The following is a 16,947-nucleotide window of genomic DNA, read 5'->3' as shown; positions in this document are numbered from 1 at the left end:
TGCCGTGATCTGATAGATGAAGGAATACAAACATTGCTTGTTGTTTTCAGTCATAAAAATACTCCAGAGCTAAAATCTGATTTAAGAGTTTTTAACAAAAAACAATACCAAACAAAATGCGTTCAAACCACCATCATATCTTTAATGTGCTTTTATGTTAAATTTGCATGTTCTTTTACATTGAAAATATATTGGGGTTAAAAGCAATCTCCCACAAACACAATCCATGCAAATTGTGGAGACACCATGAGATGTTGTTGCACTCTTTTTTAGTGTTATTCAGAATTTTGATTGTTCTTAAAATGTTCCTGATGCTGTGAAAGCTTAAGACATGACTTTATTCTATTTACCCTTAGATAGAGAAATTTAAGCTAAATAGATGAAAGGAAACATAAGCTTCTAAGAAGCTTTTTAATTTTGAATTGTTTTGAATATGCCATTTTTGGCTGTGGTTCTACAAAGATTTTCTGTTCTTGGCTCTTCTTGTTGTATGTACTAGATTGCTTGTGTGGAGGAACCTGTGCAGCAGAGTAGAACCTATAAATTTCAGTAAGGCAAGGAGCAGTGAACCTGAGCAAACTTTTTAGTTTTGCTAATGAAAATTATTTTTATTGTCTAGTATGTAACTCTTCTCTTATTTTTTTATCCAAATCGTAAAACATCTTGAGTATTAAGAATATTTTATCCATAGACTTCAGCTATTTACAGTTTGTTTCCATACTGTTGTGGTTTAACCCCAGCTGGCAACTAAGAACCATGCAGGCACTCACTCTGCCCCTCCTCCCCCTGCCTCCCCAGTGGGATGGGGGAAAGAATTGGAAGGGTAAAAGTGAGGAAACTTGTCGGTTGAGATAAAGACAGTTGAATAGGTAAAGGAAAACCCACACATGCAAGCAAAGCAAAACAAGGAATTCATTCACCACTTCCCATGGGCAGACAGGTGTTCATCTGTCTCAGGGAGAGCAGGGCCCCATCATGTCTAATGGTTACTTGGAAAGACAAACACCATCACCCTAAGTACTCCGCTCCCCCTTTTCTTTCTTTTTCTACTGGCTTTATATGCTGATGACACCATATGGTATGGAATATCTCTGTCTTTGGTCACTTGGGGTCAGCTGTCCTTGCAGTATCACTTCCCATCTTTTTGTGCACCTCAAGCCCACTTGCTGGTGAGAGACAAAAAGGAACTTTGTAAGTACTGCTCAGGAATACCTAAACCACCCATGTATTATTAAAACTATTTTCAGCACAAAACACAGCCCTATATCAGCTCCTATGGAGAAAGTTAACTCTACCCCAGCCAAAACCAGCATACATACTTAGAATTTGTCTTCCTAAACCAGCAGTGCTAGCTTAGAATTGTGTAATAAGACTGGGAATTAAATGGATTTAGAGGTATTAGATGCCTCAGGGGAGGTTGGAATTCATTGCTAAGACATTGCCAATTGAAGTTCATCAAAACTTGGATAATTCCTCATTAGCAAACTGTCATACAAAATAAAAGTTGTTCAGTAAAATAAAACAATGTTTTTTACATTTTTTTTTTTTATTTTTGGAGCTGGAGAAAGAGGAAAAAGGTGTTAAACTGCAGTAATAAGTTTGCAAGCTGTAAGTGTTATGCAAAAGAAAAATACTTATTTAGGAGGGCTGGAAAATCAGAGGGAATTGGAATTTGCGTAAGTGAAATCAAACAATGGAAACTAAATATTTGCTAAAATATTATGGGTAGGGCTGCTTTTGACATACCCCCAGAACAGTTATATTTCAGTGTGAGCATATTGATATGTTGTTGATTTATACATAACTTTGTACTTTTTACAGTTACAATTCTGTAGCAGTTATGTCCATTTTTTTGAAAATATAAAATCCCAGACTTCCATACTCTGCCTTTTTCTTTGTATGTTATTTACTCTTAAAGGAGACCGTATTAGACCATGTGTGTATATCGTATATACAGATAGGAAGTCAAGTATGTATTTCAAGTACTGAATAATACCCAGTCCGTTGAATGGATATATTATCACTTGTATTTTGAGCAAGTCAGGAAAAAAGGTAGCACTGACATTTGTCTGAAGTCTTGTAATTTTAAAAATATGATCTTTTAGTCTAATTCATGACTGAAAATGTATTTTACATTTTAGGTTCCTTATTGGTTCGAAGACTGATGCTGAAAGGTAATTTAATATAGTATGTACAGCCATTTGGTTTGATGCCAAATAATGAATTTTGTTCCTTTTAGCCATTATGACTGCTAATGTTATGATTATGGAAACAGATGCAGAAGAGATGAGGAGCAATAAGAGGAATTAATCATCATAACGAGAAGTAGAATATAGTGTGTAGTTTCTGTATTTAAGGAGCAAGAAAGAATAGAGGAAATCAAATATGTGAGTACAGTTTGTTGTGCTACCTGAATTCTGAGAGCACTTTGCAGGAATTTCATCCTGACATTTTGGATAGTAAATTACCAGTCATGGAAATGGTACATTTGAACTTGTCATTTGAAGTGTAATCTAGGACTTAAGATTTATACAACTTGTGCTGTGCCTTACTTGATTCAGCTTTCCTAGAGAAGCAAGTAATTAAAAAGTTTTTCAGTGTATTTTAGTCATAGAATGAGTAGGAGTAGCAATTCAGGGAAACAGGCAGCAAAATAACTGTTTTTTCAAATGTTTGTCTGCATGCATCACATTAGATACTTGTGCATATGAACACAGAACCTTTAAAAATCAACCTCTGTCAAAGCCAGTTGTGTTTTTATACTTCCATAGGATACCTTGAGCTGATGTACATGCCATAGCTCTTATCCCTATCTTATGTGCCTGGCAGGGAAATGAGTATTTGAGTTGATCAGAAATCAGTAATCGTGTTCTTTTTTTAAATAGGCAGTTTTGATCAAGAAACCCTTTGCTTATATTCTCTCCTGCATCCTTTGTGCTGATACTTTTTCTGTTTGTTTTGTAAGTGGAATTGGGGGATTGACTGGCTGAAAACTAAAGCAATAATACAGGGGCCTAGTTGTAACTGGGATTGGTTTCCTGATCCTGCTTGTCACTTAGTTGCACAAGTCCTTCTATCAGAATAAGCAGTTGGGTTTCAGGGACTAGGACAAGATGCAACAATATAAGAGGTCAGGACCACCTTTTTGAGTACATGACATTTTACTGCTCTTAATTCCACTGTAATTTTAAGTCAGTCTGAAATCTAATTGCTGAAAAAAGTACACTGCACCCTTTCCTCTGTTGTGTATCTCGGGGCCCTTGCTTAGGTCTGCATTAGTCAAGTAACAGCATACTACAGAATCAGTGCTATACCAAAATAAATTGTAGTTCATCACGTTTAGATGTAAGGTAATAGAAATATTCCAGCAGTTTTTCATTGAGATTCAGTCTGTAAGTGACAACAGCACTTCTGCTTGATTTTTCAGGTCAGCAAGGTCACTTTGTATATTCTGCTCACTGTTTGTGAAACAGTTTTCCCTCAACTTGGTTGTCTTGGATTAGTAGAGATGTAGTATTTCATTTGATAGAACAGTATTTTAAATTTGTTTGCCTGATGCTATTGGTGCTTTATTAAATGTCTGTCATGGTGCTCAAAGAGGAGTGATTGTTCATCCCTTGCATTTAGACTCGTCATCTGACATACACCTCAAGTTAAAGGAGGGGTTGACTGTTCCACAGGGAGCATAAGCAGAAGAGACACCTTTATAAAAGATTCTGGGCCTGTGTGAAGGGAATGGGATCCCCATTGACTGACATCCCAAAGACCTGCAGTTGCTTTCAGGAAGGGAACTGCTCTATCTACTGTTTTCCATATTCCTCCAGAAGGGTGTTTCTTACACTGTATTTTGCATTAGGAAAAAAAAGACTGGGATTAAAAGTTAAAATGGAATAAACCTAAGAGCCCAGGAACATAATGTAGAAAGATACATAGAGATATAAATATTTTTATATATTTGCATATTTATTTTATGTAGAGATATGCTTACATAATAGATAAAATATATGACTATAATATATGCAATTATGTGGTTTTATATATGTATCTACTTTAGAAGTTAAAAGTTGTTAATCTTTTTATGTCTTCATTGTTTGTTTCAGGGTGGTGAACCAGTATCAGGAGTTAGTACAAAGTGAAGCTAAATGTCCTGTGAAAATATTTCATAATTCAAGTGGATCAGTCAATCTTAGTCATCTTTCTCCAGGGAAGGAAATGGAAGTGAGTTTATTAAGCCACACATTTTTTTATTTGCCTTTGATTATTGAATTGTTAGAATTTCAGAGATTGCTTTGTTTGTTTCAAAGAATATTTTGAGTTGGAAGGGACCCACAAGGATCATCAGCTGTTAGATGAGTGGCCCATACAGGGATCAAACCTGTGTCGTTGGCATTATTAGTATGTGCTCTAACCAGCTGAGCTAATCTCAAGGTTCTCTTTGCTATCGACATTTAAAAGTAAAATAACCTAAAAATGTCATCGTGAACGAATTTTTAAATGTGTTGCGGTCACGATCATTCATTGGAAAAGTTAAAGGAAAGCATTTATGTTTTCAGTGTTCAAATGCTGTCTTCTAGATGTTTTGGGGTTTTTTTGGCTGTGTATAGTGTAGTTAGCTCCAAGGTTTTGTTTTAGCATTTTCCTCTGTTCAGATGAACCTTTCACAGAGCAGTATAGTAAAATGCAGGTATGTGTTTTATTTTGCAGGTCAGTAAACACAAGGAGATGGAGTAGCTAAACTTCTTTTACCTGTAGAAATTAAAATTATTTTCTCTTTACTTTGAAGAGGAAAACGTAAAACAAAACAAGAAAAAAAAAAAACCCCAAAACAAAAGCTAGCAAACAAAACCCCCCCAAGAACTTTAAAATGTGTATATTTGCATGCACACACATTTCTACCTTTCCAGTATAAATTCTTACATTCTCAAATTTTCCTGCCTGTTGGCATTGTCTTGTTTTATGTTCTGCTTCTGGCTTTGTTGGTCAGATTCAGTACTTTAGCAGTGAGCTGTATTTAGGGATCAAGTAGTAAATGAGAGTTGTATCTGTTGGGCTATTTCCTTAGTGACATCCTCCCCTAAACACCTAGTTTTAAACTCCAGCAACATAGCTGTGAAAGAGGTAGTTCTTGGTGTCAGCCAGACCAGCAGCATTCCAAGGCCAACAGATACAAAAAGGGATATGAATGTTTATGTGTATACACATACAGACATGTACATGCACATGTATATATGCATTAAAATCATATAATAACTTGGGGTGGGAGGGTACTTGCAGAAGTCATCTTGTCTGCCTGTGCAAACCCCCACCAAAATCTGGACCAAAGTTACTCGGTTTAACTGTACTCAATGATCTTGTTACCTTTGAAATGGGGCATTAGTCTTTATTTTCAAAACCAAGAAAGCGGATTTTAGTAGAAGAAGAGAAAGGTAGTCCTTAAAATTTTCCTCATAAGATTCTTTTTTATAAGCAAGCAATTAGAAACACATAGAGGGACTCTTTCATTACTGAGAATCAGTGGAAGCTAAGCTTACCAGAAAGGGTGATTCTGCACAATGCAGAATGATCTGATTTCTTAACCCATGCACATCTAATTTAGGCTCCAGCATTGAAATATTCCCTTCACCATGTCAACAGCCTCGTTTTCTAGTTTCAGCTGTTTGTGGGCCTTATGTTTGTTTAGTCATTAGTTTCATTTATGGAAAAATACACATAGGTAAAAATTTTATAGGTAAAAATTTATAGGTAAAAATACATAGACTATATATAACTGTAAATACGTTTCATTCTTGGGTCTTTTGACAGTGTCAGCTATTGGAATTATGGATTTTGGTCTGTTGTGAGTGACTGCAAACTACCGACTCAAGTAGCTGAAGTTAATTTATGTTCAGATAGCCTGATAAGTAGATTTTAAGAACAAATAAAAAGGGAACATCTTCCCTCTAAAAACATGAATGAAGTTTTGATCCCACTGAAGCCAGTGGGGAAATGTGTCTTGATTTCTGTGCTTTCAGGATTTTGCTGAATGTATTTAAAATCCTACTCCTAGAATCAGGAATTCTGATCCCTTTCTTTAAATCTATCTTGGTTGGAAATGGCAGGTGTATACAGAGAGAATGAATGAAATTATGCAATTTTTCAAGTAAAACCAAAGTATTCTTTTACTTCAAGTGCATTTGTCACTCTTGAATTTGTGAAAATTACTAAGAAGGATTTCAGACTTATGGAGAAAAGTGAAACTCCTTAATTACTTTAATTAGCTCAGTTTAAATTTTTGCCAGCACTTTCATGCTGCTTCTTGATAGTAAACACTTTAGATAAAGGGAGTTGGTCATAAGTTATGTTTTTTTAAATAAATACATAAAAATCTGAAATGTATGATGGGAATTTTGTCATAGTTTTGAGGTGTCTTAATACACGTTAACTGAATTGTCTTTTCTGCCAACTGTGTGGAAGCTCACATCATTGCTGTGGTAGTGTTAATTTCTCTTTCCTCCCAGCAGCCAGAAAGCATATCAGGTTCTGTTCAGTCTTCAGTGCTGGGGAAAGGTGTAAAACACCGACCTCCTCCTATCAAATTACCTTCAAGTTCAGGAAGTAGTTCTTCAGGTAATTATTTATTGACTCAAGCCTCTCCTTTTTACATGTTCTGCCTGTTGTAAAATTACAGGATATCCCTTTAGTAAAGATTTAATAAAAAAATACCAGTGTCTTATCTGTGAGAAGAGCATATTTTTTTTGATTTCTGATTATATTGGTTACAAAATTGTACCCTAACAAATATTTGAGTTAATCTGTACTCACAGAACAACAATATATTTTAATTATGCTTTTTCAGGTAATATTTTTAGTTCACAACAGTCAAGTGGCCATCTAAAATCCCCAACTCCTCCTCCTCCTTCTAAGCCTCCTGGTCTTTCTCGGAAACAATCTATGGATCTTAATCAAGTTAGCATGCTCTCTCCAGCTGCCATGTCTCCTGCGAGCTCTTCACAAAGTGAGTCACGACCTAAATTCTCCATTAAATCTTAGGCTTTTGTATAAATGCTTCCCGAGATAAACTTCTTAACCTGTGGAATGATGAAACTTAAGTGTACAGTGTACCCTAAATTGTATAAGTTGTGCAGCTCTAGGCAGGTCTCTTGTTCACTGTATGTAATTTCTGTTTATTGTAACTGTGTTTGTTTTCTGTATATATATATGTATGCACCCTCTGTGTATACGTTTTAATACATTTTATGCAACTAGTGTGATCTCCTCATATATGAAAGGCTGGTAGATGATGTGATGAGATAAAATTCCAAAGTGTAGATTTTTTTCCTCCAATGTAAAAACAGTATGTTAGATCAGTTTGCCTTTACATAATTTAAGCATCTAGTTTATTAAATGTTATAGGAGCTGGTGCAGTTGTGTATCTATGTATGTATATAATCTGATCAGTCCCAAGGTGATAATACAATAAACAATAAGATGATTTTTTAAAAACACTCCTACACTGTTTTACAAATCATTGCTGATTACAAGTGTGGTGGTGATGCTGATGATAATAGCACCATATCCTGAGGTGTTAAAACGCAAATTTCAATCAAAAGTGATGTCCCACTTTAAGTATTTTCATTAACATTGTCAGGTTCATTGTAATCATAGCTATAGATCATAAAAAAATTTTAAAATACGTATGCGTCTTGAGCCATTTCATGAACAGATTTATACAAAGAGGGAACCGTATCTGCAGTTTCTGTTTTCTTACAAATAATTGTACACTGCACGTTTCAGTATCCTGCACAGTATTATAATATGCTTTTTGCATTAAATAATTTAAAAACTGGGTAGCTCAAAAGGTGTAACTTTTTGTTTTGCACAAAGAAAAAAAAAGAAAACTTATAAAAAGTTTTCTTCTAACATATTGACTCTGGTTTTATGTTAGTGCTATGAATTGTGTAAATCTGCTGCACACAGTTGTTATGTTAAGGCTCTGGTCACCATTCACATTTATTTCCTTTCTTTCTGCAGGACATGAAAGCTAAAAAAAAAAAAAGAAAACAAAAAAAACCAGCTCAAGCTTTTGGGGGGTTATGTTTTTCTAATGATAAACTTTGGCTACTGTATCCACAAGAAATACAACTGTACATGCTACATTCAAGCAGAAGGAATTACCCAGTAGCTTTTAAAGATGCAGTATTATCCTCTGGTTCTTAAATAATTGCTTTTTAGTTGGTCCAGATTTGGTAAATGGCAGTTTAACTATCTGATGAAATTTAGATCAACCCCATGATGATGGAAATAGTACGTGTTCTTTGTTGGCTCTGTCGTTTTCCATATGTTTTTAACACTATGCTATTGTGCAGACAGTGCATATATAGTATTTATTTAACAGTACAGGACAAAAACATTAATTAGGTTAAAGTGGCACTAAGAACTTGTTGTAAGTATTCCTGAATGGAGTTATGACTTAATGTACGATAAATTACAGAAGCCTTAAAGGAGGATACAAATCAGTGTATGCCATAGGGAATGAAGCATGGAGAACGGGTTTTCTTTGTGATTATACTGCATCCTTAACAATGAGTGCGTGATGCAACACTCGTGCCATGTAGAACACTTGCAGTCTAAAAAACAGAACAAATTGTCAGTGCTAAGTAAGATTCCATTAACCATATTATACAAAAAGGATTGGCCTTTTATAACAAACTAGCACTTTTTATTTTTCTCAATGAGCAGGGTCTGGAACTCCTAAACCATCTACTCCTACTCCAACCAACACCCCTTCATCGACCCCACACCCTCCTGATGCTCAGAGCTCAACTCCTATTACCCCTTCTGCCACCCCTACTCCCCAAGATTCAGGCTTCACCCCTCAGCCCACTTTGTTAACCCCGTTTGCTCAGCAGCAAATGTCTCTGAGCCAGGCACTGCCTGTAATGACCATTCCTCTTTCCACCATGGTAACATCCATTACTACAGGAACAGCCTCCACCCAGGTCATGGCAAACCCTGCAGGACTTAACTTCATCAATGTAGTGGGCTCTGTGTGGTAAGTCTTTTATTATGATGGTTTCTTAATTTGCCGTTGGTTGGTTGGTGGGAGGGGGAGAGTAGTCCAGGACTGTCCACCATCCATTAGGGTAGATATATTTCAGGATCTGCAATACAAGAAGTTCACTCACTTTTTTTAATTATAAAGTGAAGAGCCACTAGAAACTATTTTTATTTCTCAAATAGAAGGCACCTACTATTGGAATATTGAAAAGATCTATTAAGAAAGACATTTATTACGTTAATCTTTTTGGAGTCATATTTCTTAAGGCTTAATCTCGGTTGATTTCTGAGGTTTTGCTCTTAAAGTTTGAAAGCTTTTATTAATCAGAGAGGAGGTAGAATACCGTATGCAGACCAATTTAAATGAAAAATGGAAACAGATTTGTTTTGATCTATTTAAACAAACATTGAGGTTAAACATTCCTCAGGCCTTAAAACTCACTTTGTGGTTTAAAGAAAATAATAAATGCTGTTAAGAATAATTTGTGTGGTATAACATGAACTGCTTTTTAGACTAAATGAAATTCTGCAATTCAGATAGTCAGTGTAAGACACATAGTGTGCGCCAGTGCAAGTATCAGACAGTTGAATTATTCATCTAAGGTGTTTAGCAGTTGATCACTATTGATAAATTGGGGATATTTTCTATAGGGCAAAAAGAAAATGCAGACCTGTTGCTTTTATGGTAGTACAACCATTTTGAAGACTGTTGATCTTTTAGTATTTCTAGAATAAAAGAACTGCTTGTGGTTTACTTTCTTTAGCTGATACCATAGAATTAAAAAACCTGTATATGCTGAGAATATGGAACATATATGTTATGCTCTAGGCAAAACAGTTTTTTTTTATGCTGCATTGATGCTTTATCCATAATCCCATTCACAACAAACAATTGATTTACTTGCCATGAGACAGAGGGAAAAAATGTAGTTACTCAGATTCACTCGTGCCACTTGGGTTTGATCTGTTGTCTTTCCTCTTCTACAGTGGAGCACAGTCACTGATGAGTGGTTCAAACCCTATGCTGGGGTGCAACACTGGTGCCATTGCCCCTGCGGGTATAAATCTGAGTGGCATTTTACCGTCAGGAGGTCTGGTACCAAGTGCGCTGCCCGCTGCAATGCAGTCTGCCTCTCAAGCAGGTCAGTGTGACTCAGTTGAAAAGCCACCCTTCAGATAGGGACAGTGTGGGAACATTTTGTGAGAAAAATGGACGGAAGTGGCATTGTGGGAATAGATTGTGGATTTGATGGCTGGAGCTCAGGAATAACGTATGTGTTTTTGCATTCAAAGTATAGACTATGTTGGAGATTGTTTGAAGTTGATTTTCGGTAAGCTAGACTGGGGGATACACACTCAAAACCCAGATTGTTCGGTATGCTCAGTAGGATATTTGAGAGAAACTCCAAATTCAAATGCAACTTTGATAATGATGACTGCCAGAAAAAGGGCATGACTGAACTTAGAAAGAGGCCTCACTTTTTAAATGTGTGAGGCATTTTATTCTGTCCCTGGTACTACTTTCTTCTAGTACAACAATTAAATAATTCCTTATTGCCTTCAAATGTGACTGTATAAATATTAAAAGCCCGATTTAAATTCTCAGTTTATTTTTTCTGAACATATAATAAACAAAAAAACCCTAATGTATGATTATAGAATGAGAATGATAGGAGACTTCAAGATCTCCATCCCTTATGCTAAGACAGTCAAATCTGTCTAAACCATATGGAACCAATGTTTATCTAAATTGTCTTTACCTTCACTAAAGAAGATTCCAATCTTCCTCAGTAGCTGTTTGGAGTAGTTTATTATCCGTGTAAATAGTTTCCTTTTAATTACAGTGCATCTCCTTAATTGCAAGTTATCTTTTTTCTCCTATACCTTTCAGGCATGTAAAATGATCGTTCACCCTTTCTCTTTACCTTCTAAATATCAAACATGCTGTCATGTCCCACATTTGTCTTCTCTTTCTGATAGGTCGTATTTTTCAAACCTTTCATAATCCTGTCACTCTCTTCTAGACTGTCCAATTTGCTTACATCCTTCTTAAAATGTGATAACCAAAACTGGACACAAGCCTGAGCTTGGCTGATTTACCACTGTGGAGCACAGCAGAATAAATGCATCTCATCTCTTTTACAACATTCCTGTTAACATTTCCCCAAATGAGGTCTGCCTGTTTTTTATCTGTATTTTTTTGCAACAGCATTACATTAACATAAGAATGGCTTTACTGGTTTAGGCCAAAAATCCATCCAGTTTATATTCTGTCTCTGACAGTTGCCATTAGAGGATACTGAGGAAAGAGTTTAAGATAAGGCAAAAGTGTGAAGTAAAACATCCCTTCTCTACAACTGTACCTCTTCTGGCAATCTACAGCATTGAGACATTCTAAGCTGAAGAATATCCACATGGATCTTTGTGCTTAATATCCCATGCTAGATTTCTAGTCTGTGGATTTATCTAATTGGTTTCTGAACCCATTTATATTTCTGGAACCTACAGCATCTTGTGACAGTGAATTTTATAAATGTAAACTCTCTGAAGAGGTTCTTTTCTTTTGTGTGCTCTGTAGTTTGTGATATGGATGATTTGGATATGTTTGTGACTTATTGTAACTTCTCATGTCCTTTCTTGCTGTATAGACACAAAGCTAGTTACAAGTTTGTACTTGTTCATTTGTCTTTTTTAAATTCAGTGTTATTGAATTTTGGACCATTTGTTCAATTCACTAGGATCACTTTTAGTCTAACTCTGCCCTTTCAGGCACTACCAACCTTTACCACTTTGGTGTCACAGATTTTTCCATGCTGTGCTGTCGCCCACACAACAGATGGGAGTAGTGAACTGAGCTGGGTCTGTGTGAGACCTCCAGGGATTCTGCTTGATAGCTGCTGGCTTACTGGAGAGCTGCTCAGATTTTGTGTGGGATTGTTTTCTGTTAAAGATTGATAAACTGAGAGTGTCTTACTTGATTGAGACCATGGAGTTTTTTGCATTTACTGCACAAACAGTAAAAGTTTTTAAAGGCAGAATAAGAATCACTGAAGAGTAACTGCTAGGGTTCTCCATTCACCTTTGTCTAAATGCATTAACAAGTTATAGGTTACAAGGTGCAGTGTTTAGTAGCAATATAGCTCTCTTGTACTTTGAGTCTGAATAACTATGAATTTTACATTATGGAAAATGCAGCATTGTATTAAGTATAAAATTCACACTTGCCAGTTTTCCAACTTCTAAATGTTTAGGAAATAGTCCCAGTGGAAAGGTATATTGCAATTCGCAAATATAACTGAGTAAAGCCTCCCTACTAATGAAAAGATGTTCTCTTTAACAGGCAGCCCCTTTGGTTTGAAAAATACATCAAATCTTCGGCCCTTAAATCTTCTACAGGTAATTGATATACTTGGACACAATAAGAATGATAATTTCTTATCTTTCTATAGAGACCTGTTTACTGCACTGCCCCACACAGATCTTTGGAGCCAGTTGGTTAGACCATTTACTGTAAATTTTAATTGGTTATTTAAAATGCTTAGAATAAGTGAAAAAGCTACATCCATAGATACTAGGTGGAAATTATATTCCTAGCTTCTGGTAATGGAAATAGAAGCTCATGTGGGATAGGGAGTTTAGAATGTCTGTAAATGCTTTCTTTCCACTAAGCATACATACAAATATAAACATGAGCAGAATATTGCTTATTGTGTCAGAGTTGCATTTAAAAGCAGAACAGGGACTGTTTGTGGAACTGGGTGGAGTTCCCGGATCTTGAAGTCAGCTGCCAGTTACAGGTGCAGAATTGTAGCTACGGTGTTCCATGTGTGTTGCACCATGCTTCAAAAAATTATTACCAGTGAAAGAACAGCTGTAGCTTTGCCACTTCCTTCTCCCACTCCTGTACATACTCCAGAAACATGGAAAAGGGAGGCATAGGAGGCAATTATGCCAGAGTAGAGCTCTTCTATAGATCTAAATGCTTGTATTTGCGTGATTCCACATTGAAGTACATCCTTTCAAGCTAGCTCTGCCATCCATATACACCAAGAATATTTCACTGAAATCAGTGCAGTTAAAGCTGGGGTAAGGGAGAGGAATCAAGGCCATCTCACTATCTATTAAAATCCAGTGGAATGTTCTGAAAGTGGAAACAATATGCAGAGCTTTTGAAGGCTAACATTTACATTTTCAGTATCAGTACAATACTGTTTTAATTAGAATAATTAAAATATATTTTTCTGTGGACATATCTTACTATAATTGCACGCAGGTTTGTTTTCAGAACATAAGACTTTTTCACAAACAGCAGCAATTGTAAACTTATTGATTTTAAAGGAATTAAAAAACAAAACAAAAAACAAACCTCTAGGGAGTATGTCATTATCAATATTATGTTCATCCTAGAACAGTGGGAAACACAGCAGTTTGAATTATGCCTTTTGTTTTTAATCTTCAGCAGCTTCCAGGTGGTTCACTTATTTTTAACCCACTCCAGCAGCAGCTATGACAGTTTTCTCCACAGCAACAATCTCAGCAGCCCACAACCTGTAGTCCTCAGCAACAGGGAGAACCCCCCTCAGTCTGGGGTGCATGGATGAAACTGTTTCTCCTATTCTCCCCATCTTCACAAGTAAATGAGCCTTTACCCAACAGATCTGTTGCAGAGGGGGAGGAAAGTCTTCCTCCTAAATCTTCTCAAACAGCAAAGACTGCAGTGGCTCTGTTGCTAACTGGGTTATACTCCTTTATTTGTATCCTATATAGAAGAGCTGTAACAAAACAACTGGCTGAGCACTGTCTAACTCTTATCATGAAGAGAGCCAGCCTACTGTATGAGTGGTGTAAAATCAGCTTAGTGTTAACGTTTATCATAACTAGCAGATACATCAGATGAACAGAGAAAAAAATGCTGTCAGGATTTTTGCAGAGTTAACTAAAACTTCCTACTTACACTGCTGTGAGTTGGCTTACAATCCTCACTGCTGTACTTCAACAGAATTTTCTTTGCACCAAAGGAAGTATCAGTTGGCTTTAATGCTGTAATCTTAAAGTATTTGTTCTACTGCTGCTTGTAATTAGTGTTAAAGGCTTTAAGCATTGAAAACGTCTAAAGTCTTGTTCTCGAGACGTGTTATCAAAATGACAAATTTTGAGTGGTTAGTTCTACCTGCACTAAAAAATCTTTACCAACACTGATGCAGCAATTTGGGAAAACTAGCTGCTCTGCTTTTGTGTTCATCTTCCCAGACATGCAAGACTTCTGCTTACCAAATATTCTCTACTGGATACTGAAGTTTGTCATAATAATTTCATTTGTGTTCCTGTAGACTGTTCATAAACAAGATGCCTGTCTCAGATGTTTTATGGTGTATAGTGCTTAGTGGAAACAAACTAAGCCCAGAAAGACCAACAATTTTCTTGGCTACCAACAGAATATATGTATTCTCATGTCATTCTTAGGGTTTTCCCCACACGGTGGTTCTATGATTCTATAAGTCTTAGTCATCACTGAGGTGATGATGTCTTCTTAATGTGCAATCTTTTGGTCTGGTTTACTTAGATCTTAGTGGCATTATATCATATGGTTATACTAAAGAAGCATCACAAATCCTAGAATGCACCAGTTCTTTATCTAACTGATAAGCCATGCAGCTTGCTTGGATTGTGAATATAATGCTTTATTTCCCTATGTTATATATCAATGCATAATTTAAGTTTTAGAAGAGGTCATTATTCAGCACTCTTTGACTTCAGGAGATACTGTCAGACTCCACTTACTCCATTTGAGTGATTACTTGAGAACTACTCTGTTCTGAAAATATAATTTTAAAAGCAGGGTTTGTATTTTTTATGAAATTAAGGAGTGTGTGGCACAATATGAGCATGGGAAAGTAAAGTGTCAGGCTTTGCACACTTTGATTGATTAGGACCTTTGCACATGGATGGTTTCAGGGTCACCTGAAGACTCTGGGTCTGGGAGTGGGATAGGAAATTAGTCCTAAGATTACAACCATAAAGTGCAGTCTCTGCTAGACTGCAGGGAAGGAAGTTGACAACTACATGGGACTTCTGCAGGGTAACAGGTGCAGTACCATTTCTGCCAAAACAAAGCTGTTTTGAGGCAATCAGCATCTGTTCTACTTGTAGTGACTGCTACATCTACATGCACTGGATGACATAGCATTAAATGTTTTTAAATGGCACTTCAAAAGTTTGCCTTCACACTGGCTTTGTTTGCTTATTCATTGATACCAAAGTTTGGTAATAAGGATCAAGCTTTTCATTTTTGCTAGGGGTCTGACCAAGGTCCATCCAATCAAGATCAGGCATTATCTGCCCAACAAGCTGCTGTAATTAACCTGACTGGAGTAGGGAATTTTATGCAACCTCAAGCCACAGGTATGTGCTTGCTGAGCCTCCTTTTGTAGTTAAATGTGTATATTGATAAATTCACACTGAAATGAAGTTTGGTCTTAAAGAAGTCATGTGTTAGATCAGAACAATTTAATGATTATCAGCATGTGAATTACACAAGAAATACTGGACTTTTAACGCATGCACTTCTCTATTTTATTTGGCAGTTAAGTGCAGTCAATTGATTGTATCACATGAAAATAAGCTACACTTAATACAAAAAGAAAATGCAGGGAACTTCCATGCCAGACTTCATTGAGGAATAATTCTTTAACTCTGTGCTTAACATCCAGTGTGAGAAACCTCTTTGTGCCTCCACAAGCACTTCATAATCTAACTATGTTCTAACAGAGTATGTATAGCATGTATACCTTATTCTGCACTGTTTCCAATTTGACTCTGAAACTAATTCTATTGATGCCCCTTTTCTGTATTCCTGTGTTACACTGTATTCCTATGTCTTCCTTCCCCAACCCTGACAAACTCAACCTGACCTCTTTGACCTGCCTGCTTTCCCATTCTCCTTTCTCAGTGTTGTCTCAGCTTGGCTCTGCCATGAACAGACCTGGGCAAAGCCTTCCTCAGCAGAGACTCCAGCTCTCTTCTGCCTTGCAACAGCAACAACAAGCCTTGCAGCAGCAGCAGCAACAGATACAAGTAATCCAGCAACTTCACTCTGTGTTTAAAAAACAAGCAAACAAACAAACAAACCAAAAAACTAAAAATACAATTCTTGGCTCCAAAATCAAAAATCTTGCCCTTTTGACTTCTTTAACTAATGTCACTATGGTCTCACAAATTACAACAAACAAACAAACATTAATTTTGCAAAACATCATGCAAGATTTATAATCTGTGGTTCTCTCAGCTTGGAGCACTGAATTTATTTTTATTCATTTAAGCCATCCACCTTCCTGATACAAAAACATTCAAGGGGTGCTTGTGGCACGTATCTAAATCAGCTCTGCCAGGTGCCAATAGATTTTAAAATGGCATGAATGTAAGCACCTGCAAGTTCAAATGCAGCACTGCTACAATCAGCATGTGGAAGCAACAGCTCTACGAAGCATTCCTTTTACCATTCTGTCATCCAGATGCTTTATGAAAATATTTTAATATTTTTTCAGCACACAGTCCCCTCTTTGTAATATATACAGAAAATACATATGATGCATACACTGAGAAGGTAATATGTTAAAAATGTACTGTGTGACCTAAATATTCACAGAAGTTGCTGAGTTACTGAAGTTACTGCAATGGAGAGAAAGGGCAAAGAAACAAGGCTGGGCACATACACATATAAAATGATAGCTGTGCCCTCAGCAGGCTTCTGTGCCACTGGTGCTGCTTGACTGTACCCACTGCCCCAGTACATGGTGTATTCCTTTCATCAACCTGGTGCTTCCTCATTTTTCTACCTTCCCCTCTCCCCCCCACCTTCCTCTCATTCTTCCTGACATGAAAGCTTTATAGTCAACACTAACAAGCTTTTTC

General features: G+C 36.6%; 1 protein-coding gene across 13 annotated transcripts in view; it reads left to right on the top strand.

Moving 5' to 3' along the window:
* SUPT20H (SPT20 homolog, SAGA complex component) overlaps nt 1–16,947 on the top strand; it is a 33,390-nt gene that overhangs the window by 15,898 nt on the left and 545 nt on the right. For 5 of the 13 annotated variants that reach the window (XM_027647136.1, XM_027647142.1, XM_027647158.1 and 2 more), the window contains 8 exons: nt 2,142–2,174; nt 4,101–4,218; nt 6,498–6,606; nt 6,836–6,994; nt 8,719–9,031; nt 10,024–10,178; nt 12,377–12,432; nt 15,333–15,438. In XM_027647136.1, coding sequence (XP_027502937.1) covers nt 2,142–2,174; nt 4,101–4,218; nt 6,498–6,606; nt 6,836–6,994; nt 8,719–9,031; nt 10,024–10,178; nt 12,377–12,432; nt 15,333–15,438 — 1,049 coding nt within the window. Of the gene's footprint in view, nt 1–2,141; nt 2,175–4,100; nt 4,219–6,497; nt 6,607–6,835; nt 6,995–8,718; nt 9,032–10,023; nt 10,179–11,060; nt 12,433–15,332; nt 15,439–15,620; nt 16,259–16,947 lie in introns of those variants that run through there. The other 8 variants (XM_027647212.1, XM_027647202.1, XM_027647167.1 and 5 more) reach the window with 6 other exon arrangements.

The sequence above is a fragment of the Corapipo altera genome, unplaced genomic scaffold (assembly GCF_003945725.1).
Source record: "Corapipo altera isolate COAL_440 unplaced genomic scaffold, ASM394572v1 0, whole genome shotgun sequence".
In the NCBI taxonomy this organism is placed as follows: Eukaryota; Metazoa; Chordata; class Aves; order Passeriformes; family Pipridae; genus Corapipo; species Corapipo altera.
The sequence above is the reverse complement of the archived record's forward strand: the minus strand, read 5'-3'. Positions and strand labels throughout refer to the sequence as shown.